Below are 23338 nucleotides of genomic sequence, written 5' to 3'. Positions count from 1 at the left end.
TCACCTGCACTGCACTCATCTGCACTGCACTGCACTCACCTGCACTCACCTGCACTGCACTCACCTGCACTGCACTGCACTCACCTGCACTGCACTGCACTCACGTGCACTGCACTGCACTCACCTGCACTGCACTCACCTGCACTGCACTCACCTGCACTGCACTCACCTGCACTGCACTGCACTCACCTGCACTGCACTGCACTCACCTGCACTGCACTCACCTGCACTGCACTCACCTGCACTGCACTCACCTGCACTGCACTGCACTGCACTCACCTGCACTGCACTCACCTGCACTGCACTCACCTGCACTGCACTGCACCTGCACTGCACTGCACCGCACTGCACTCACCTGCACTGCACTGCACTGCACTCACCTGCACTGCACTCACATGCACTGCACTGCACTCACCTGCATTGCACTGCACTGCACTCACCTGCACTACACTGCACTCACCTGCACTGCACTGCACTGCACTCACCTGCACTGCACTGCACTCACCTGCACTGCACTCATCTGCACTGCACTGCACTGCACTCACCTGCACTGCACTCACCTGCACTGCACTCACCTGCACTGCACTCACCTGCACTGCACTGCACTTCACTCACCTGCACTGCACTGCACTCACCTGTACTGCACTCACCTGCACTCACCTGCACTCACCTGCACTGCACTGCACATACCTGCACTGCACTCTGCACTCACTACTCTGCACTCTGCACTCAATACTCTGCACTCTGCACTCACTACTCTGCACTCACTACTCTGCACTCTGCACTCACTACTCTGCACTCTGCACTCACTACTCACTACTCTGCACTCACTACTCACTACTCTGCACTCACTACTCTGCACTCACTACTCACTACTCTGCACTCACTACTCTGCACTCACTACTCACTACTCTGCACTCACTACTCTGCACTCACTACTCACTACTCTGCACTCACTACTCTGCACTCACTACTCTGCACTCACTACTCTGCACTCACTACTCACTACTCTGCACTCACTACTCTGCACTCACTACTCTGCACTCACTACTCACTACTCTGCACTCACTACTCACTACTCTGCACTCTCTACTCTGCACTCACTACTCACTACTCTGCACTCACTACTCTGCACTCACTACTCTGCACTTACTACTCACTACTCTGCACTCACTACTCACTACTCTGCACTCACTACTCACTACTCTGCACTCACTACTCTGCACTCACTACTCACTACTCTGCACTCACTACTCACTACTCTGCACTCACTACTCACTACTCTGCACTCTGCACTCACTACTCTGCACTCACTACTCACTACTCTGCACTCACTACTCTGCACTCACTACTCTGCACTCACTACTCTGCACTCACTACTCTGCGCACTCACTCCTCTGCACTCACTCCTCTGCACTCACTCCTCTGCACTCACTACTCTGCACACTCACTCTGCACACTCACTCTGCACTCACTACTCTGCACTCACTACTCTGCACTCACTACTCTGCACTCACTACTCACTACTCTGCACTCACTACTCTGCACTCACTACTCTGCACTCACTACTCTGCGCACTCACTACTCTGCGCACTCACTACTCTGCACTCACTCATCTGCACTCACTACTCTGCACTTACTACTCACTACTCTGCACTCACTACTCACTACTCTGCACTCACTACTCACTACTCTGCACTCACTACTCTGCACTCACTACTCACTACTCTGCACTCACTACTCACTACTCTGCACTCACTACTCACTACTCTGCACTCTGCACTCACTACTCTGCACTCACTACTCACTACTCTGCACTCACTACTCTGCACTCACTACTCTGCACTCACTACTCTGCACTCACTACTCTGCGCACTCACTCCTCTGCACTCACTCCTCTGCACTCACTCCTCTGCACTCACTACTCTGCACACTCACTCTGCACACTCACTCTGCACTCACTACTCTGCACTCACTACTCTGCACTCACTACTCTGCACTCACTACTCACTACTCTGCACTCACTACTCTGCACTCACTACTCTGCACTCACTACTCTGCGCACTCACTACTCTGCGCACTCACTACTCTGCACTCACTCATCTGCACTCACTACTCTGCACACTCACTCTGCACTCACTACTCTGCACTCACTACTCTGCACTCACTCATCTGCACTCACTACTCTGCACACTCACTCTGCACTCACTACTCTGCACTCACTACTCTGCACACTCTCTCTGCACACTCTCTCTGCACACTCTCTCTGCACACTCACTCTGCACTCACTACTCTGCACTCACTACTCTGCACTCACTACTCTGCACTCACTACTCTGCACTCACTACTCTGCACTCTGCACACTCACTCTGCACTGTGCACACCGCTGATATCATGGAATCTTCCACCACACTTTCTAAAACTCTATAGTCCGAAGCATAATAGGCACAGAACCAAAAGAAGGGTAGACATTGCTTAAAATAATCTTATTGTATTTATGAGAAGCAAAAGCGAGACTGTGAAATGTGCTGAATATCAGTTTGTTACGAATCAACAGAGTGGAGTTAGAGAACCAAGAAATAGTAATTTAGATTCCGGGTTAGAAGGAGTAGTAATCACAAGCTGAGGATCAACGGGCGCGAAACAGCGTGGTGGGCGCGCAGGAGACGCAGCGTGAGCGTGCACATCAGCTGAAGATCGCCGGAGAAGACACCGAGCCTGCCTGCTGCCGTGACTGACCCGCTGCAGAGGGAAAGAGCCCGGTGAGTGGGGGTAGAGGGGGGGGCGGCAGAGAGGGAGTGGGCAGAGAGGGAGGGTGTGTGTGTGTGTGTGTGTGCGTGTGTGTGTGCGTGCGTGCGTGTGTCTGTCTGTGTCTGTCTGGTGTGTGCCTGCCTGCGTGTGTGCGCGTCCACAGACCCTGGTCGGCTCGTGCACCGCTCTGTACTCCCTTGCGAGCTTACATGGCGACAATAGTTCTCGTTGCCGAGACCTAAAAACTTGGTTGGTCTGTATGTTTTAGTATTCGAGTGTGATCAGTGTTTTGCCATGTGCAAGACACCCTTTAGGGTAAACAAGCACTCTTTAAGAGGTATAGAATATGTTTGTTCTGATGAATCACATGTTCCCAATACCATGCTAACTGAACGCCTACCTTATTGCCAAAAGCCTGTTTCTGTCATCATCTTTTACTTTTTATACAGTGTAACAGTAAAACCATAAAAGACAACAAATAGAACAATACATCAAACGTGACTCGTACACTTCCAATTCTTATGGCTCATGATAAAAAAAACTGTTTAAGTCACATAAATATTGTTAAACAAAACCAGGAAGACTCCAGTACCATCGTCGAAGGTCCAACACTTTCCTCTGAATAATCTCTTCCAGAACAGAATGTTGAGGACATTCTCTGTGTTGTTGCTTGTCCTTCTTAACTGCACTTTTCTTCTTGGATCCTTGTTTCTTTATGTGACCTGCAAAACATCTGAGTTACACAAAATAGACCACAAACAAAAGATCCAAACACACAGCTGTTCAAGGAAACAGCATACTATTTATTCTATCTCGGGTTGGGGAATGTTTTTTTCTCACGTAGAGAAGCACAAAGTGGTTTTAACATGATACTATGACGGCTGTGACAAGAGTTTAAGTATGTTTAGAGCATTGCCAAATTTATATATGTAAACATTTACCACAAACTAGCCAAAATCAAATTCTAGTATTAATTGTTATATTTGTTATCCACATGGAGGGGGGGTGGGAAGGGGTACGCCTCACCGTGATACCTCTGACCAAGTACCAACACAAGAAACACCTCCAACCAACACGGGCCCATATATGAGGGGCATGCTGTTTCTGTAATGCAACATTACACTGCTATATGACTGTGCTAGAAATCCTACATAGCATTGTTGATAAACATGATGTTTTGTATCAAGTATTGTTCGGAAGAAAACCCAATACATTTTTTATTTTAATTTAATGTCTTTCCCACAGCGTCTCAACTTTTTTTGCAATACCCTTTTTTAAGGAAGACCTTCAAAAATACATAACCCTTCTAAAAGATTAATCTAGAGACTAATGCCTAATAGGGGCAAAAAGCGCTAAATACCACTAATGCCGCCGGAGAGCTGAGTGAATGAGAATGAAGTCTTTGAGGATCGAGGATTATGTGAATCGCACAGCTGTAAGAGATGCGAGACAAACTCAACTGTAGTGATCTTTGCATGTTGTCTAGAGCCTCCTACATGTGCCAGATGTAACAGACTAAATATCCAAAAGTAAACATGACATAACTCACTTCAACTCCGATTGCCTCTTTTAAAACTTTATCCTCTCAGCCCTTGACCATAATTCTTGCTCACACCCCTATTTGAGTTCTCCAGATACAAAACACTACTATCTGAGCAACTGAGGAGGTTCTGGACCATGGTAATCCTTGACACCCATAAAGTACCTATAAGCAGGCCCTCAGTGCAGAAACTACAGCCCATGTCCAGGCTAAATCAACATACTACTTGACCTTCGCTCTTGGCCAGTCAGAAACTGCACCGCAGAGCCAAGTCTTGATTATAGTCCACACACAATTAGAGACTAGCAATTTCACACATTTTAAAATCTCATCTAGACATTTAGCAATCTTCTCATTTCCTCTCTACATTCATACATGCTTCCTCCAGCTACCACTCACCCCAACCAATTAGTGTGTTTCACCTCAACCTTGCTGGAAAAGTCAGCCCCATACTCCAATCAGACAACCAATTGTTTGCTGCTTCTTAATTTACTCTAAATGATTTACAATTTTGATTGTCATAGCCTTGCTAAAAATGAAAAGTAGAGAGTCAAACTCTTGTATCATTTCAACGATTGCCCACTGCCTTAACTTTCCTTTGTCTCCAAAACACTGTACAGAACGGTCCTCAACCAGCTCACTAGCTATCTCTCCACCTTCAGTTGATTTAATCCATAGGAAATTGACTTTTACCTATTCAGTTCCACATATACTGTTATCACGATTGTCTCCAATTATTTAATCCCTGATCACCACAATTACCTATTATATGTCCTCATTCTTCTCTCCACAATGTTCCTTAAAATAATTCAATCTTGCCTGCAACTTTCGCCTTTGTTTGGTAAAGAACTGAACTTGGTAAAGCATTAGAATAAATCTTCCTACCAATCTACCTTCTCCATCTCGATCTGATGCTCTTCACATTTATTACGGACACCCCCTGACTATGATTGTCGTTCCAAAGCTCAGTCAATGGGCAACTCCTATTTTTCCTTTATTCCACTTACATTTACTGACTTAATCTCATTTTTTGGTTTTTCATACCACCGATACACAGGACTAATTATTTTAGCTTCCTATCCTTCCCTTATATTACGTCTTTCCAACTAATGCTTTTTTGTCTCAATGACATCAGACATGAGACACTTTTCTCTCGTATGCTCATGTCATCAGAGACAGAAATTATCAACTTAACTGCAGCTAAGCATCCATCTACATGGCCCTAATTTGCCCATTAACTTTCATCAATACCTTCCTCTTTTGTTAGGATCAGATGAGTACAATTTAAATCATGTATGCCACCTACAGGACTTCACGGCATCCATCTCAAAAGCTGGCAACTTTATCTGTGCATACTAAGAACAGCACCAACTGCTTCCCTTCCAGGGAGAAATGTACCTGATTAACATAAGCAACCAATGTAATCTTAAAATGCTTAATGATTGGATCTATCCAATACACATTTACTCCCCTTGACAAAATTAGTAATCTTGCGCCATATATGCAATATTATCTGCCAAAGTGATCAAATATCACATTGTAGAGGTGGCAATAAGGCAATTAGCCATTAACATGGGCCTGGTATAAGCCTTAATGTTCATAGCAATCCATAGCTTACCTCCCATTCGTCTCTCCTCTCACCCACATGTATCCCATTGAAAAATAATATAAGCCTCAGCCTATTCTTCTGGTAGGCAGAAGTTATTTTCTAGAAGACGAAATGTCCATGTACATTTTCCATAAACATGGCGGATTTGTGCACAACAGACACCACGTAACAAATATTCAGCATTTTCCAGTAAGGCAGGCGGTCTTTGCAGACCTTCTACTACTTTCTACATAGTGAGTACGGTATACAAATGTGTCAGAATATCAGGCTGACATCCCTATGAGAAGCATTACCTTTGTTCTGAGGGTCGATAAAAGTTGATCAACATAATGAAATGTCAAAATGAATCTTTTCCTTACAGCTAAAAAGTATTGGACTTGCGTTTTGCCTGATTGGTTTCAAAGATTGACTTGCACGGGGTGACTATGAGCCAAAATAAGGAGATGGAATAACCAGAGAAACAGGGACATTTTGAATTGCCCTGCTTTCAGAAACCTCTAGCAAAGAATCTCACATACAAATGACATAATGAATAGTGTGAAGGGCCTTTAAATATTGTACACTCAACAGTAGAGCGTGAAGATAGACCTTGTAATGTGTCCATCTCTAACTATTAATGTTGGTTATCCTTTAACTTGCATTCAAAATGATCCACTGGATGACTTAGAGGATCTAAATATTCTTTGGAAAATGAGGTGGAAATCATTACAGTCCTTGGTACCTCAACATTATTTAGGAAAGTCAGTACATGAAGCCTTGATTGAAAAGTCACTGAATTTGTGTTCAGTGAGGGCATTGATCCGAAGGGGACAATTGTGAAATAGTGTTATTAACTCACAACTGATGAAGAACTCCTTGGTAGAGACACTTAAAATCTGAAGGCATCAATCCCTATCAATTACTGCGATCCGGATCAACAGTTTTTCTTGTCAGTGAAATGTTCAGTATTGGAGGTTGCAGAATAACCTCTGGCACCCTTTTACTGGCCTCCACATAACCTTATTAGGGAACAGGCACACCACAGCTGGTTTATTAGCACTAAAGAATAGTGACACCTATCCTACCAATCAGAAAAGCAAAACCAATAGTGCATTGTGTCATACATTAATCTATTGTGTGTGTAGGTTATTAAGCGAGTGCTCACCAAAACTCCGGACATAGGTGCACACACACCAACAATGGTTTAGTATATCTGCATTTATTTACTATCCATGCCTCATAGAAATTCTGAGAAATATTTAGAACATCTTGATCTGTAAAATAATGTGATGTAACAAAATGACGAAAGGTATTTCATTGATTGTAGCCATTATTAAACAGAATAAAATAAAGAACAAAAATAAAAACATTGTATTTATCCTTAGACCTTTCAGTGGTTGGTTTGATCACTTAAACCTTATTCTAACTAGACCCTGTACTAGTTAGACGTTAGTAATGCTGTTAACCCAAGGCAGAAGCAAGACATAAATAGATTGAAGCATACCTCTGAAATTGCAGGCATATAGGACTGCCCATAAGAAGTGTTTTATTCTTTCACGTCTAATCAGAAAGCCACTATCGCTCTCCTGAGACATCCCTCCGAAGCTCTAGCTCGAGATATGGCTTGAGAAAGCTAAAAATTGCAAGTGCTGCTTGCAGACTTCTTTGTGTTTTTTGGCTTTGGCCCAGCGACATCAAATCCAGCCTTCAGAATCTCACTCCTTTGACTTAAAAAGGGCTTACACTGAAGATCTAACCACTCACCTCATTGGAAATAAATACCCCGACATACCTCATTGGTTAGATCCAATTACAATGGTCTCACCCTCACATTTGAAATGATCAGATTAAGGCTACTTCTCACTTGGAAATCGCATGTGCCTTTGAATGCATCTTTTTTCTCTGACTGACAGTTACCTCTGTAAGTCAAATTCAAGTCCCAGTACAGTTTAAGCTAGAAAACATGACCTATGATTGCTTTCTCTGCTCGGATGTTTGAACTATAATTTCACCTCACACCTGTCTTATCTCAATATTTGGAACATATCACAGAATCATAGGAATCACTTTGTACTGAAAGATGCTCTCCGTGCAAGCACCAGAAACATTCTCAAAACGTGTTTTGCTTTGAAAGCAGTAGCTGAAGTCTCATGATTTTCAAAGCTCCAATGACCTTGAATGACAGTCAAAGACTGAAAGTTCCAAAAGATGCTATAAGTACAACAGAATAAGTAACTTCTGAATTACTTTCCGTTTTAAGAGCAAAACCACTAATATTTTAGTCACACATTGGCATGTTAGTAAGGTAAAACATACCTTACTTGGTTAATGCACATCATATAAAAGGTGTGTCGGTAGTGTTAAATGTTCATTTTTAACTGCTTCATTGTGATATTATGGAAAATTCACAACAATCCACAGGTGCTAAAAGGTACACAAGAAAAGGGTACATGACTGGCGCAGGAAAAGTAGATGTAATATATTTTTCTTCTCTCGTTGAGCTTTTTATATTTATAAAACCGGTCTGAATGTGCCTAAGCCGAAAATAAAATGGCCCCTGTACCAAAGTCTCAATCAAGATCTCAAGAGACCTTACGTCTTTGGACACATATTTTGTTCTAGATAACATGGAGAAAATGGCTCTTTTGGGGGAACTGGTCCTGGATTTATCCACTGAAGGACTCAATGGTTCTCATTAAGTGGACCATGGACCCTCCAGAGAAAGGATTTGGCCAAAGTCTCACCAAACACATGATGATCCGCTTGTGAACTAATTGGCTTGTGTCGTGTCGCTCAGTTTATCAGAGGGCAAATATGCTGTTCAATGCTACATATGTACAGGTTTTGAGAAAAGGTACTTTCCTTCAAGGAAGCACTAACACATATTTACAGTGTGGGCAGTTCTTCTACACAAGCAATACATTGACTTGGTATAGTGGTTACAGCTTTCATACTGGTACTCAAAGATCTGTCACTTGAAGTTCAGTATCCTGTAATTGAAACCTCCTACTAACTACAGTTTAAATGAAATAGCACCTAAATCAGAGTTTTTCAAAAATCAAAGCCTGGTAAAAACAAATTACAGGTTTACCATAATTTCTTTAGTAATGGGTCAATTACTTATTGCAAGACAGTTTTTTCATCCAACACAATGAACAAAACTATGGCAACCTAAAATTCTGTACATTTCGAAGAAAAAATATTTCCGTTGCCAAACATTCAAAATAGGGTTACCAATCATTCATAGGAAATCAGAACACCATTGACCACACACTGAAAATTAGGTATAATTTAACATGGCAGTGCTAATCATGTTGATTTTCAATGTTCATCCACAGAAGCTAGTACATCAAATAGAAGGACATCTAGGCTGAGAAACATATTAACCATATTTTGCCAAACTAATATATTTGACTTATTTTTCACCGACTAATTGCCATTCATCATTTTGCAGAAAAATGTAAGGATCTGGGTACTAATAAAAGGTATAGCTTTTTGAAAACAAAATTAGTCTTGGCATTTTTTTCTCACCACCCTTTCCTATTACAAAACTGGAAGTGAACAACAAACCAAATAGTTTACTCACATGTACATGTACCTCAACTACAATAAGGAAATCAAGTGCTGACAGGAAATGTTAAAAACTCCTGTCAGAATTACAGACCGGTGTGTTATTTCACACAGCTGGTAGGACAAAACTGAAACTATTTCCAGAGCGGTGCAAAACATATTTTACTGAAACTGAAGAAACTAGTTGTTTGCTCTTCCTTAGCTGGTAGAAGCACACACCCTGAGAAATCGACTACTGTTAAACAGGTTATGTCTGCATCGCAGATCTCCGGACACCATCAGAAACTCCTGTTCTCTTTCAAATCATCAGTCCGGATGTGCTTCCCACTTTCGATTACATATCCTAAACACTGACCTCTTTTGCCCTGCAGCTACCTCGTTGAAACAACTAATGGTAGAAGTAAGCAATACATTAATGACCATTTAATATACCATTTTCATACAGCTAGGAAATTGTCCGACTGGAGATAGCACTGGCACCCTAATTGTTCCCTGCCCATAATTCCAGAAAAACTACGATATACTGCTTTAAATACTCCAATTACTATCTTATATTCATAACCAAAAGAAATACCACACTCATATTCTTCGTTGTAAAATGGTACCCTATATACTTGGGTTCACACAAGTCATGTGAGTAGAGAAGACGGGACTGCTATCCTCTCAAGAATGCATTTTTTATTAAAGATCCATATTTTTAAGTGACTTGTAGGCAGATTCTTGCCTGGGAAAGACCTAGGGGTCTAGTGTCTTTGTAAGGCTGTATGACTCAGGTAGTCGGAGTCATTTTCATTGAGTCATAAAAAGATACGTGGAGTCAAAATAAATCATAATAAAATGAAAGTAAAAATTTAAATAAAAACATTTTTAAAGCCTCTAATGTCATTGCCAAGGCACAATGATAGATAGTGGAACAAGAATAAGGTTGCAATCTTTTTTCAATCTCTAGTAGAATTTGGCTTTTACTCAAAGAGTGGACAGCTAGAGGAATGACAGCCCAAGGTATGGAGTGTCTGGCAGGCGAAATGCAAAGCAAATCACATGCCCACCCTTACCTGGCACAGATGAGAACAGTGCCCTACATACTTCGTGGGGTTGAGCAGAAAATAGCTAGGGGGGGGAAGGCATCTAAAGACAGGTCATCAGGGCTCCAGAATAGGAGCATTAGATGCCGGGGAGTAGATGCAGGCTGAACTGAAAATAGGGGACTCGTAAGACTGTGCCACCAGTTAAGTGGAAAGGAGGGACATTTGAAGGCAGAGGAGGTCTCAACCCATTCAAAACATGCTCCAGAAATCAATGACTTCGTTTTGGAACATGCTGCACAAACTGCAGACATTTTATGATAGGAGGAGAACCGTGTACTTCATTAACTAACACTATTATTTAAAGTTGAACACATCAAATAATGCCTTTATCTTGCAATAGATAAGTTTTAGCCTGAAAAAAAACATGTGTCCTCCTAAACATAACTGCTTTAAACATGCTTTCACTTACATAAATGAGCAGTTAATACCATGTGGTGGCGATTCAAAGGGGCAATTGCCAAGTGTCAGGGAAGGTACTCCATGCTGTAGGTGTTTATAGAAATAACCAACAAATATCTAACTAAGGCTAGAGGGCCTGTGGTATGGTAGCATGTGATAAAGGGATAATGTATCCAGATCTAGAGATACATACTGATGTCAATATTTCTATATATTTTTGTACCAGTGAGTACTCTGCTGAAATGTATGTTTGAAGCTCACAGTAACGCGCAACAAGACACTGGCAAAATTGAGCTCCACATTCATTCTTACTTACCTATTTTGCTTTTAGTGTTTGGTACCATGCTGTTAAACTCGGACGTATCAATATCCCAGGCAAGCGGAAGAGTACCAAGACTGCTAGACAAAGACTCCAAATTGCTGTCTTCATCGTAGAGGATTTCCGATGCACCAGTCTGAAGCTCTCGGTAAGTAGACGAGTTGTTTAAGCCCACACTTTCTTGTAGGACTGGGCAAATAGCAGCATTAGGAGGTTTGTAAATGGATGTTGCTTGATTGAGAAACGCATAGTCAGAACAGACAGTATAAAACTTTTCCCGGGTGTGAGTTACTGGACAGCCCCATGGAGAATTCCCAGTTCCACTAGAGCTTAGAGACCCAGTGGAAGAACCAGCAGAGGAATAACCCCTTACAGACTCGTAGAGATTTTCTTTGGGAGGTTTCTTCTCAGACTTGTGCTCTCGATTTCCAGAACCATTTGTCCTTTTAATATCTACAATGTTCTGCATTGAATAGAAGTACAATTTACTGTAACAATGAATAAGTGTCAGTCAATTATTTTGACATTATTCTTTCTGCTATCCATGTATCGCCATGTTAATAATGATCTGAAATGAAAAAAATTGTATTTTCAAATTAGCTACTGATAAAGTTTCATAAGCACAGACTACAAACAAGTCAGTTCAAAACTGGTCCCCAAGAGCCACAACAATGCCAGATTGTTATTACATTAAACTATAGTGAGAAAAAAGTAGAATAGTTTATATCGTCCGTGATTACACAAAACAGCCGGATATAACTGAAGCCTTTGATGACCAATGTTACACGCCAAAGATTTAATGTTTCATATTTGATTTAAGATGCTCAATAACTCTTGTTGGATGGTGCATTTTAAAACAAAATTCGGTACAATGTCAAATGTGTAGGAAAATACAACATTTTTGGTGTGATAATACATTTAGAATCTCGTTTTACAAACCATTACTACATTCAGAAAGAAAACGTGCCTTTATGAAGTTCAGACTAAAAAGAAGTTTACATATATCAATGTAATTATACAAATGATCTCATTGATAGTTTATGCAAAACATTTTCCAGCAAACAAACTAGTATGTACTACTCAAAAAACAACTCTATAGAAAAACAACTGTCAAGGCTGTGCTTTGATAACATTCGCTAGTTTTATTCTTTACTAACCCCTCCAAAAACCTCAAGGTGTGCCACAAATCTTTATGTATTCAGGGATGTGGAATTGTATAAAATATCTGCTTGTCCAGAGGTAACAATAATCCCGACATCTACTTCTCCTGTAAATAAATCCACTTGACCCATTTAGCTCAAATGAGCAAGGTGCCAAATAATGAGATAGTTCTCATTGATTCAAAGCTTTTCCGATTTTTCCCAGGTTCATAATAAATCAAGGTTGATTTCCAGCAAGGCTCTGATAATGCTTCTTTCTGATTATACTGGAGTCTGCCACAGCTACGTGGTGGGGCCGTCCATCTTTAATACTGGTGCGCAGCTGCAAAGTCAAAACACACAGGTGCTCTATTTGTGTCAAATCTTTGAATATTTACAAGCTATGTATAGGCCGAGGCTCTGATTATGAATGAGATGAATGTTCTCTTATTTTAGGTGCCAAGGAATTATCTTTTTGATTATTTTTTTTTTTATCAGAGAACCAGATTAAACCACAATTAGAAATAATATACACCAAAGAAACAATCAACTATGTAAAAATGTCTTGCAATTCCACACAACACAACATTGTTTTACACTCTAAAATATCTCTGGCACCAAATGTGCCTTGACTCCATAAATGACCTATATAAACACGACCTTAGTAAGCAAATAGGGCATATACGTTTTTTACCCCAAAACAAGATTGCTTTAAATAATTACACTCCCCAGAACTATAAACAACTGAATGATCTTCCCTCTTCAACATACCCTGCCCACCAAAACCTTTAAAACAACCAAAAATTGGGCCCACATTTTGTTCAACCATACCATCCCTCCACATCGGATAGCATATAATAGCTTTTTCGCTCTCACTTCATTTCCCCAATCAACTCTCCAACGGAAGCGATTAATTGTGATTTCCACCTTTGCGACAGTAGGACTCTGGTCACAAACGATGAAACATCAGCTTTCTGTATCTTGAGGTTAATTTTGAGATGGGATCATATCCCAATATTACCAAAGAAGCACTAGGTATAAGAAGTATTTGTCAGACCTGCTCCAAATAAGAAAAATTGTATTCCAAAAATCCAGAAGAGCTACTTAGTGACAGATTACATGAGATCAGTTTCCTACTTCAGTCGATTTACATCTAAAACATAGGCCTGGAAATTCTGGCCTAACCTCATGACAGAATTGGTGAGTTCAATCAATCAACCACTATGCATACAACTGCATTCTAAGTCAAAATATTAAAGGAGGACTTCAACCAATAGTTTCTCCCATCTGTGCCTTTAATTCAAGCAAAGTTTTCCATCTATCCCCTATAATAAATTCTATTGCGTTGGAGATACCCTTTGTTACCCATTCAGATATGATGCTTTGGTCAATTCTTTCCCTTGGACCCCAGACCAAATCGGACAGATGTGCATTGATATAAGGAATCGAATAGTACCTACAAAAGACCACCTGCTAACTGAAATACTATGTAGAATCTTATAGCAAACTTTCTTGGGGGATTTTAGTCAATGTAATGTAAAATTTTATTTATATCGCGCAGCAATCGCTGCAATGGAGCATCTAGGCGCTACCTCCGGCAAAATACCAGATGACATAGTGACTCAGAGTTGGACCAAAAACAAAGGCATGCATCAAACTAGAGTTCTGGCCATGCTATCTTGCAGTTTGAATATCCAAGTTTTTAATTCTTTGCGGAATTCTGTTTCTTTATCCAGAGTCCTCAGGGCAGGGGGCAGAATATTCCAGGCCTTTGCACCCAGTACTGCCAGGGACTTTCCTCCACGGGTTTTTAGACGAAACCTAGGAACCACCAAAGTATTGGAATTTTATGATCGTAGGCTTCTGGTTGGGCAGTATCTCTTGAATTTTTTCTGTAGATATAGTGGTCCTATTTTGTGCACTGCTCGAAATGTTATAATCAGAACTTTGAACAGGATCCTTTTTACAATGGGAAGCCAGTGAAGAACTTTTAATGCCCCTGAGGCTGACGATCTTTTTGGCCATTTTAGCACCAATCTGGCAGCAGCGCTTTGCACTAACTGAAGCCTGTAAGTTACTTCTTTATTTGTGCCAGCATACAAACTGTTGCAATAATCTAAGCGCGACGTTACCAGCGATACAGCAACAGTTTTCCTCGCCTCCAATGGGAGTATGTCAAAGAATTTCCTCAGGCTTTTAATTAAGCCAAAGCACATTCCTGCCACTTTTATTGCCTGCTGCTTGAAGGCAAGATTGGAATCAAACGTGACCCCCAGGTTCCGAGCAACTATGGTGGTATGAGGCGGTATTTCTGCCCTTTCTGGCCACCATTGCCTGGGAATAAAGTCATTATTAGGGCCTAGCGGAATTATCTCTGTTTTTCCTGTATTACATTTTAGGTGATTCTTCCGCATCCAATCGAAGGTGGCAGTTAAACATTCCTTGAATGTTTCTTCCCATGACTGGTTGTCTCTATCCGTAACCAGTATTAACTGAGTATCATCGGCATATGCTACTACATCTATGCCAAAGGATGATATTAGTTTAATCAGGGGTGCAGTATAGACATTAAATAATGTCGGGCTAAGGCTGGACCCCTGGGGTACTCCCATCGTCTGATGTTTTTCCGTGGAGGTAAATTCCCCCAGGGTTACCACCTGTCTCCTGTCCCTTAGGTAGTTTTCCAGCCACTCTAGTACCGTCCCCTTCACGCCAGATGTTTTTAGCCGATCTACTAGGATGGCATGGGAGACCGTGTCGAAGGCCGCCGACAGATCTAATAAAATCAGGACGGCCTTCTTTCCTTGGTCTAGGGCAGTACGAATGGTGTTCTGTCGTATACAGTAGAGCCGATTCTGTTGAATGCTGGGCTCTAAACCCCGCCTGATTGGGATGCCATATCTCGTTGACTTCTAAAAACCTGGTCAGCTGTTTGTTAACCAGTGATTCAGCAATCTTACATAATGCTGGGAGAAGTGAGATAGGTCGCAGATTGGAGAGGGTCGCAGGGTCAGGGAGGGTTTTTTTCAGTAAGGGTTTCACTGCCGCAAGTTTCCATTCCAGTGGCACATTGGCCGTGGAAAGTGAATGATTTACGATTTCGTTAATCATAGGGTTTACTTCATCTACCATGAGATGCAGGAGACTTATGGGACAGGGGTCAAATGGGGACCCAGATTTTGTGGTTAAGATTGTCTGCTTTGTTTCTTCCAGACTAATTGGATGGAAGGTTGCTAACTGGTTCATAGTTTCATCAGCACTTCCACTTTCTCTACTGGGTTCCAGAGAGGGAATTTCAAAATCTTTAGTTAGACCCTGTACTTTGTCCTCAAAATAATCAGCTATATTTTCGCAGAGGTCTTTTGAGGGTGGAATTTCCTGTGTTAAAAATATGGGTTTATTAAAATCATTTACAATGTTGAAAATACATTTTTGTTTGTTTTTAGCAGCGACTATGGCAGATTCGTAAAATTTCCTTTTTGTTGATTTAATTCGTGCATGATAGGTACTTATAGCCCTTTTATATTTACCCCGCTCTTCCATGCTATAGTTTTTTCTCCATCTGCGTTCTGCTCTACGGAGCTCCCCCTGTGCTATTTTTAATTCTTGATTGTACCATGGAGCTGATTTTTTCTTAGTATTCTGTTTTCGGGTCCTGTTTGGCCGACCAGCCCTATTTTTTAATTCAACCATCCATTCTCTGAAGGTGCTGGGGTCTGAGAACTCTGAGCCTGACATGGTAGGCTTACAATCCCTAGCCATCTCAATCAGATTTGGATTTGCCATTAAGGCCCTCCATTCTTGTAGGCCAGCCTGGTCGTACTTAACCTTATTATTACATTTCTTAGGGCTCTGAATAGGGAACATGAATGGTACTAGAGCATGGTCTGTCCATGTTTGAGGTATTGGGCAGTTTGTCTTAAACGATTGCAGATTAGTGGCTATACAGTCAAGGGCATGACCTGCGTCATGGGTAGCTTGAACTGTCCCAATCTCTAGTCCGAGGACTTCCATTAATTCTTTAAAAGAGACAGCTGCGGTATCGGTGGTAGACTCCAAGTGTATATTCACATCTCCCAATAATGTAAAATTGGAGTATCTGAGCACCAAAGGACTCAGTGCCTCTCCTATATTATCCAGGAAGTCTTTACATGTGCCTGGTGGGCGGTAAATGAGGGCCCCCGCAAATGTCATGGTCTCGCTGATTTTAATGCAGAAACCCATCCCCTCCGTCTCCTTTAATTCAGGGAGTTCAATCACCGAACATATATATGCCTCCTTGTGAATTATAGCTATTCCTCCTCCTCTTTTATCTCCTCCCCTATCTCTCCTTTGCATACTGAATCCTGGGGGCAAGGAATGTACCATATCTGGGACACAACATGGATTTAGCCAGGTCTCCGTAATAAATAAACAGTCCAGATTGTCCTCAGCCAATAGATCGAAGACATGCTGGGCGTGTCTAGGTAGAGATCTAGCATTAAGAAGACCTCCTTTAAAGGTATCATTTAGTACAGGTCTGGGAATAATCTGTGACCATAGGAAGGTATGGCCACAGTATAGGCAAGTCTCTGGGCCAGTCCCTGAGGCAGGGTCTAACCTGTGACAATCATTGTAAGCTGGCCGTAGAGCGAGTAGAGCCTCTCTGCTATAATTTTCTGTCGTATCCTCACCTGATGCGGTCCAGCCCGACGGCCCGTCCGAGGCGCGGACGGGCGCAGACGGGCTGGACTCAGGCGTGACTCCGGCGTAGGTCCGCGCGTCCGCTGCCCGCGTCGGCTGCGCGGAAACATGTCTGACCGTTTAAATAGAGCGACTAGAGCGCTCGACCAATGTCAACCCTACTCAAGATGGCCACCAAACTGCTACCATCCGGGACCCGGTGAGCTTAGCCCTGCGATCGGCCAAGCACCACCTGGGGAGCGGGGAAAGAGTACTAAAGTGCTAGTGTGCAATGTTTTTTAATTTAGCCCCTGAAATTGTGCAAAATCCTGCTCGGGGGGGGTCGGACACAAGGGATACAAAAACAATCAAGATACAATTTTAAAAGCTCTAAAAAGAATGACTGCTCGTAATGCAGCCTCTAGAGTCTGTGGGAGGTAATCTCCCGTTTGCCCTGTAAGCCCTCCTTAAATAGAGCGACTAGAGCGCTCGACCAATGTCAACCCTACTCAAGATGGCCGCCAAACTGCTACCATCCGGGACCCGGTGAGCTTAGCCCTGCGATCGGCCAAGCACCACCTGGGGAGCGGGGAAAGAGTACTAAAGTGCTAGTGTGCAATGTTTTTTAATTTAGCCCCTGAAATTGTGCAAAATCCTGCTCAATCTTAAAATGTCAATTATATTGTATTCTTTAAAAATCTAATTCATCAGGTTGTTCACGAAAATCACATATAGTTTGGATGTTGTTCGGAATCTGAACATATATTGTGCAAAATAGGCATAGTAGTATTCTCACATAATGGGGCGGGCCAAGCGACCTTCCGGCACATTTCTATATGAACTCCTAAGTGGAAGTCTGGCACTTTTATCTTGCCAAATAAACAATGAACAAATAGATTCTACTTTCTTTAAAAAATGAAACATTTAGCAAACAGAGTAAGGCTGAGAAGAGGAAATTAAACAAGGAAGAATCTCGATTTTTATAAATTTCACCCTCCTCAAAAGGGTAAAGGAAGCAATTTCTATTGCATTAACAGTGATTTAGCTTTCGATGTCAATAGGCAGAAAGTCACCTCATAAATCTTTAACCTTGCTTGTATATCTAATCCCAAAGTAGTGCTTAGGTTGATTGTGAATACAGCCACAAACTCTGGTAACAGAATATCTGCCCCATTATTACACAAGATTTCTTCCGTTTTCCTTTTATTGATTCTGTAGCCTCCTGGTGCTTAAACATAGAAAAGCTCAAACAAACAAATTCTTGTGCAGTCTTCCTAGTGTCTAAAATTAACATTACATCATCCGCAAGTTTTATCTTACCCATCTAAGGTATAGGGGTCCAAATCTCTCAATCTCTTTGTTTTGCAAATGCCAAAGGTTTGATCAAAAAGGCAAAGAGAACTGGAGAAGGGGACAGCCCTGTCTGGTTCCTGAAACTTTTACCATTCCGGTATCTGATGCATTAATAATTATTTTTGGCTCTGTGTTCTCACACATTTGCTGTATGAGCCTCTGGATCTTGGAAGGGATCTTAAAACTTTCTAGTGTGCTAAAAAGAGTCTCCCAGAAGACAAGGTCTAAGGCCTTCTCAACATCCAATAAAACAATTGTGGCAGGAACGTGATTTGCAAATAAATAATCAATAGCTTCTATTAAATAGTGCGTATTTTTGGCAGTGCAGAAGGAGGAGGTCATGGGACCCAGATCTATCCGTTGTTTCAGGCGAGCAAGACTGGGGCAAAAGACCGGGGTAAAAGTTATATGGAGAAGTAAGGAGGAGTCTGCTTTATTTTTTTAACAGAGGTCCTGTCCAAGAGAGGTGGCCCAGCTAATTATCCACCTGGAACACAGAGTGGGACAACCACAAATCAGGAAGAACAGAAGAGTTCTGCATGCAGGAGGAGGGGTGGCCGCAGACGCTGCGCAAGGCCTACTGAGTATGTTAGAGGAAGTGTTAAGAGAGGTTAAAACAAAAATATTCAGAAAGGGATGGAGGAGGAGTTGAAGGTGAGGTTTACAATGAGGTTTACAATGTGTTTACACAGCTGGGGAGCATATCAACCCGAATTGATGGAATGGAGCAAAGACTATCTGAGTGTGAGAATAAGGTATACTCACTGGAAGAAGTTAATGAAAATTTGAAAAGGAGATAATGTGGCTTAAAAATATGCAAGAACAAATGGAGAACTATTCAATGCTCTCCAACCTATGGATTACTGTAATCCCAGAACATAAAGAGGATACTGTGTGAAACATTCCCTTGGTAGAAGGTTTATTTAAATCATACGAATTCCCGGATTACACTCAGGATTTGACAATCATGCAGGGTCACAGAGACCCTGCTCAAGCCTCTGGTCAAGCTAAACACCCTAGGGCCATGCTGGTGAACTTCACAGTCTACAGAGTTAAAGATGTGATATTAGCAAAAGCTATCAGGGAGAAGTCGCTTACAATGCAAAATAACATTGTGTTCTGAATTTTCTCAGACATGACAGAAGAAGCAGCTCGGAGGCAAAAAGAATTTAAGAATATGATTCCAAGGTTTCAAGCGGCTGGTGAACAGGCATCAATAATCCAACTTTCTGAACTTAAAGTACTGTTCAAAGGCACATTCCAAACATTTAGTACAGTTAAAGAAGCTGCTATGCTTTTGAATAGTATGAGCTTATGTAGTGAATTGGCCTTTTCTTCTAGATAAAGGGAGAGGCCGGAAGGAGAGGTGGGAGAATTTGGCAATCAGTCATGGTGCCAAAGAATCCGTGGAGGAGGATGGAAGGGGCAAGGGATAGAGTGGGGCTCCTGCCAAAGCATGTAGGAAGAGGAGGGTGGGAAGTAGGGGTTTTGGGATGCAGTTAAAAAAGAGGTCCAAAAGAGTTAAACAAGTGAAGACACGTTACAGGCTATCCAATCTGAGTTTACATTGTGTAGATAAGCAAAATAAGCACTTGAGAGCGAGAGCTTCCTGCATTGTGATCGTTTACTTGGAATTGGTTTTTGCACACGTGCGTCGATTATCAGCTAAGCAGATGAAGCACTTTTGCACTTTGGAGCATTTTAGGTTATTTTTAAGCACTTTACGAGGGGGAGGTTCAGGGTTGGATGATGATTGCTAGCGTTTGCACATGGGAATGTCAAATAGAGTCTTCTATCCAGAATGTGCACAGGTTTTTAAAACAAGTTTTGAATATAAATGGTGGAGAAGTTGGACCTGGGGTTGCCATTTCTTTAAATGCGTGGTCTAGTAGAAGTAAGTATTTCAGGAAATACTCTGAAGGAGTATGGATTTGAAAATTGGTCGGAGCATGAGAGGCTCAGGAGCCCAAGGGACATTATTCCAGGGAAATATATTAAGATTATTTCTTTCAATGTTACTGGGCTAAACAACAAGAGGAAACTGTATGCTATTGAAGCCTGCAGTGGGGAGCATAACCCTTCCATAGTATTGTTACAGGAAAACCATATTGCATCGACTAAGCTGGTCAAGTTTCAAATACCTAGGAAAAGGGCTGGCCTTGGAGGGTTTTCCGCAGCTCATCGAGGCCTGTCTGTGTTTATAGCTAAAAATTTGAATACAGAGATAGATGAGTGGGCGAGCGATAAGGAGGGCAGCAGGGGGTGAGTCAATTGCTCTATCTCTTCTGCGCTGCTTACCATAGTCAGTTTTTTACCATAGTCAGTTTTTATGACTCAGTGGAGAGCAACATGAGACCATATGTTTGGTTATATCAGTCATTACGGCATATGAACAAAATTTGCAGGACCCAGGGATGGATTCCTCCTCTGGCAGCAGAAGCCCAAGGAGCTAAAGTTATACACAAATATCAGAGTTTTATGGAGAAAAACATTCCCAAAAGAGGGCATTTACATGTGTTTCAGGTGGATTTAAAGCTACCTATCTGATTGATTTTTTTTTCTAGCTTCGAATAGCCTGGGTTTTAAATATTTCCAGAAAGTTCCTAATGGATTCTCAGATCACTCTACTCTCCAGCTGGATATAATTGAAGAGGGGTGAAAGCCCCAACCCAAGAGGCGTGTCTTTAATAAGTGTTATCTGTAGGGTGAGAAGTGGGTTAGAGCCGTCTAGGAGAGTTTATGATTAGAAACCAGGAAACAGCCCTACTGAATGTGGACGCTTTAAAGGCTTACTTATGGGGCCAACTGATATCTAAGTTTGTAGCAGCTAATAAAAGAAAGCCAAAAAGCAGAAGTTGGCCCTAAAATAGCATGTGAGGGCAGTGCATGACAAACTCTCTCTGCAGTATACCGTAGAAAATGGAAAGGTGCTTGAGAAAGCTAAATATGCGCTATGCGATTATTTTTAAGCTATGTAAACATTTATGTGACCACCACCCCGCGGCGATTACCTGCTTACCCAACATTTTACGAACATTTATTCAATACTCAGAACATACTCTAAATTGGGATAAATCCCTCATGCATATGATAACCGGCCCCATGCCTACACTCCCCAGGGGCCTCTGTATTCCAGTATCCACTGGGCATTTCAAATATTTGGGCATCCACGTCACTATGGACCCCCTCTTATTTTACCGACTAAATCGATGTACTGCACTGGAGAACGCTTCCTCTTTCCCTCTTGTGGAGAGCAGCAATGTTTAAAATGATCAAAAGACCCACAATTGATGGACAGAATGCAAGCATCTTGGGCTCACTGTATTCAAGCTACCTGGCTGATGAGGTGTGAAACCCCGAAACTGGTCCAAGGATGCTTGTTTCCGGTCCAGGGTGGACCTGGCTTGGCAGTTTGGGCTATACTGTTACCATGAGGCACAGGGTCAAGCCTGATTTGCATATGGCCAGGTCTAAACTGGGGTGGCATGTTGAGCAAAAGAATGATGTATTTAACCCAGATCTCTTGACTGGGGGTGAATGTTTTGATTTGTTCTACATTGCGTCCATCCATTGCGTGTATTCTGTTTAACCCCTTGGGCGCTGCTGGAATTTCCCTGTGGTGCGGCAAAATTCCACACGTGCGCGGATCAGACGCTCCGGCCGTCCGACGCACACGCCCCCCGCACCGTCGGACGGCCAGTGGCCGTCCGACGCATGCAAGGGGTTAAAATAATGAAATTACTCTGCATGCTTTATGCATTACAAAATACCCTCTATAGAATACCCAACAAGATTTTTCACACCACTGAATCTCTCCTCCGCTCACTTTTGTGTACATGCTTTTGCAGCTGTTTCTTTTTGCCCTTCTTGAAACAATCCCACAGTGCCCCTCTCTATCTAAAACAAAGATGGCATAACCTTTCCTATCCTGTGCAGAGCTCCTGTGCCCTCTCATGAGGTGTGACCAGGGAAATCAGCAAACCATCCCCTGTAGTCACACAAAAACGGTTTGGGGACTGCTCCTTTCCCACTGGGATTGGGCCTGGCTGGCTATATCGACAATAAAGGGGGCAGGCCCAGGAATGAGATACCTCTGCCTATGACAGGGCAGGCCCCTTTGAAGATAATTAAGTTCCTGAGCACTGCCCAGATGTGCATCCTATCAGAGGAACAGGACAACTACCCATATCCAAGCCCTTTGTCTTAGCTCTGGCAGTCAATTCACACCTAATTAACAAGCTATTCAGCTATTAGGCGACAGTTAAAAGCCCCAATAAATTGGCTTCTAGATGCTTTGGTCAGCCAAAAGGTAACTTTTTAAAAGTACCTTATGTGAAATATTTTTTACATATCCAACTTCACCAATTAGTCTCACAAATCTGATATGTAACAAATATTGTAAGAAGTCCAAGGAAGAGCTCTTTATCTGGTTGCTAGGTAGACATAACGTTATTAACTGCTTCTAGGCCACTGTCGCTGTTAAGGATATGTTTATTATTAAACCTTTACACGCCCTTCTTTACTTATCATGCATTCTGCCTCGTGAGCATTTAAGACCTACTTAAGGGGACTTATTAATATTAAAAGGAGGATCTGTCCTGTCAAAGGGTGTTATTTTGACAGGTTTAAATCTGAAATTTAAACCTGCAGAGCCAAGTTACTGTTGGCAGGCCTGTAGTCCTGCTTGCTCTATCACTTTACGGGCCCTAGGTTTACTTTGTATCATATACTATGGACCTATAGGCAAATTAAGTGAGCCAATTGAGAGTATAGACACTTTTGACAGGTGTGGCTTCTGTTCACCATGGCTAAAGGTTACTGGCTTGTGATGGGTAGATTAGAATGGGGTAGATTGGTGTAGAGTGGAATGAGGTTGATTGGGGTAGAATGGAGATGGGTAGATTGATGTAGAGTGGGGTGTGATTAGAG

At 42.1% G+C, this 23338-nt stretch overlaps 1 protein-coding gene across 2 annotated transcripts in view; it reads right to left on the bottom strand.

The window, feature by feature from the left end:
* Positions 1 to 23338, bottom strand: part of BIVM (basic, immunoglobulin-like variable motif containing) — a 265082-nt gene that overhangs the window by 230273 nt on the left and 11471 nt on the right. For both annotated transcript variants that reach the window (XM_078657636.1, XM_078657637.1), the window contains exons 2-3: positions 11253 to 11823; positions 3344 to 3473 (exon numbers count right to left, since the gene is read on the bottom strand). In XM_078657636.1, the coding sequence (XP_078513762.1) occupies positions 3344 to 3473; positions 11253 to 11724 (602 nt within the window). In that variant the 5' untranslated portion in view covers positions 11725 to 11823. The remainder of the gene's footprint in view (positions 1 to 3343; positions 3474 to 11252; positions 11824 to 23338) is intronic.

The sequence above is a fragment of the Lissotriton helveticus genome, chromosome 8 (assembly GCF_964261635.1).
Source record: "Lissotriton helveticus chromosome 8, aLisHel1.1, whole genome shotgun sequence".
Taxonomy (NCBI): Eukaryota; Metazoa; Chordata; class Amphibia; order Caudata; family Salamandridae; genus Lissotriton; species Lissotriton helveticus.
Note: the sequence above shows the minus strand (reverse complement) of the source record. Positions and strands in the feature narration are given on the sequence as shown.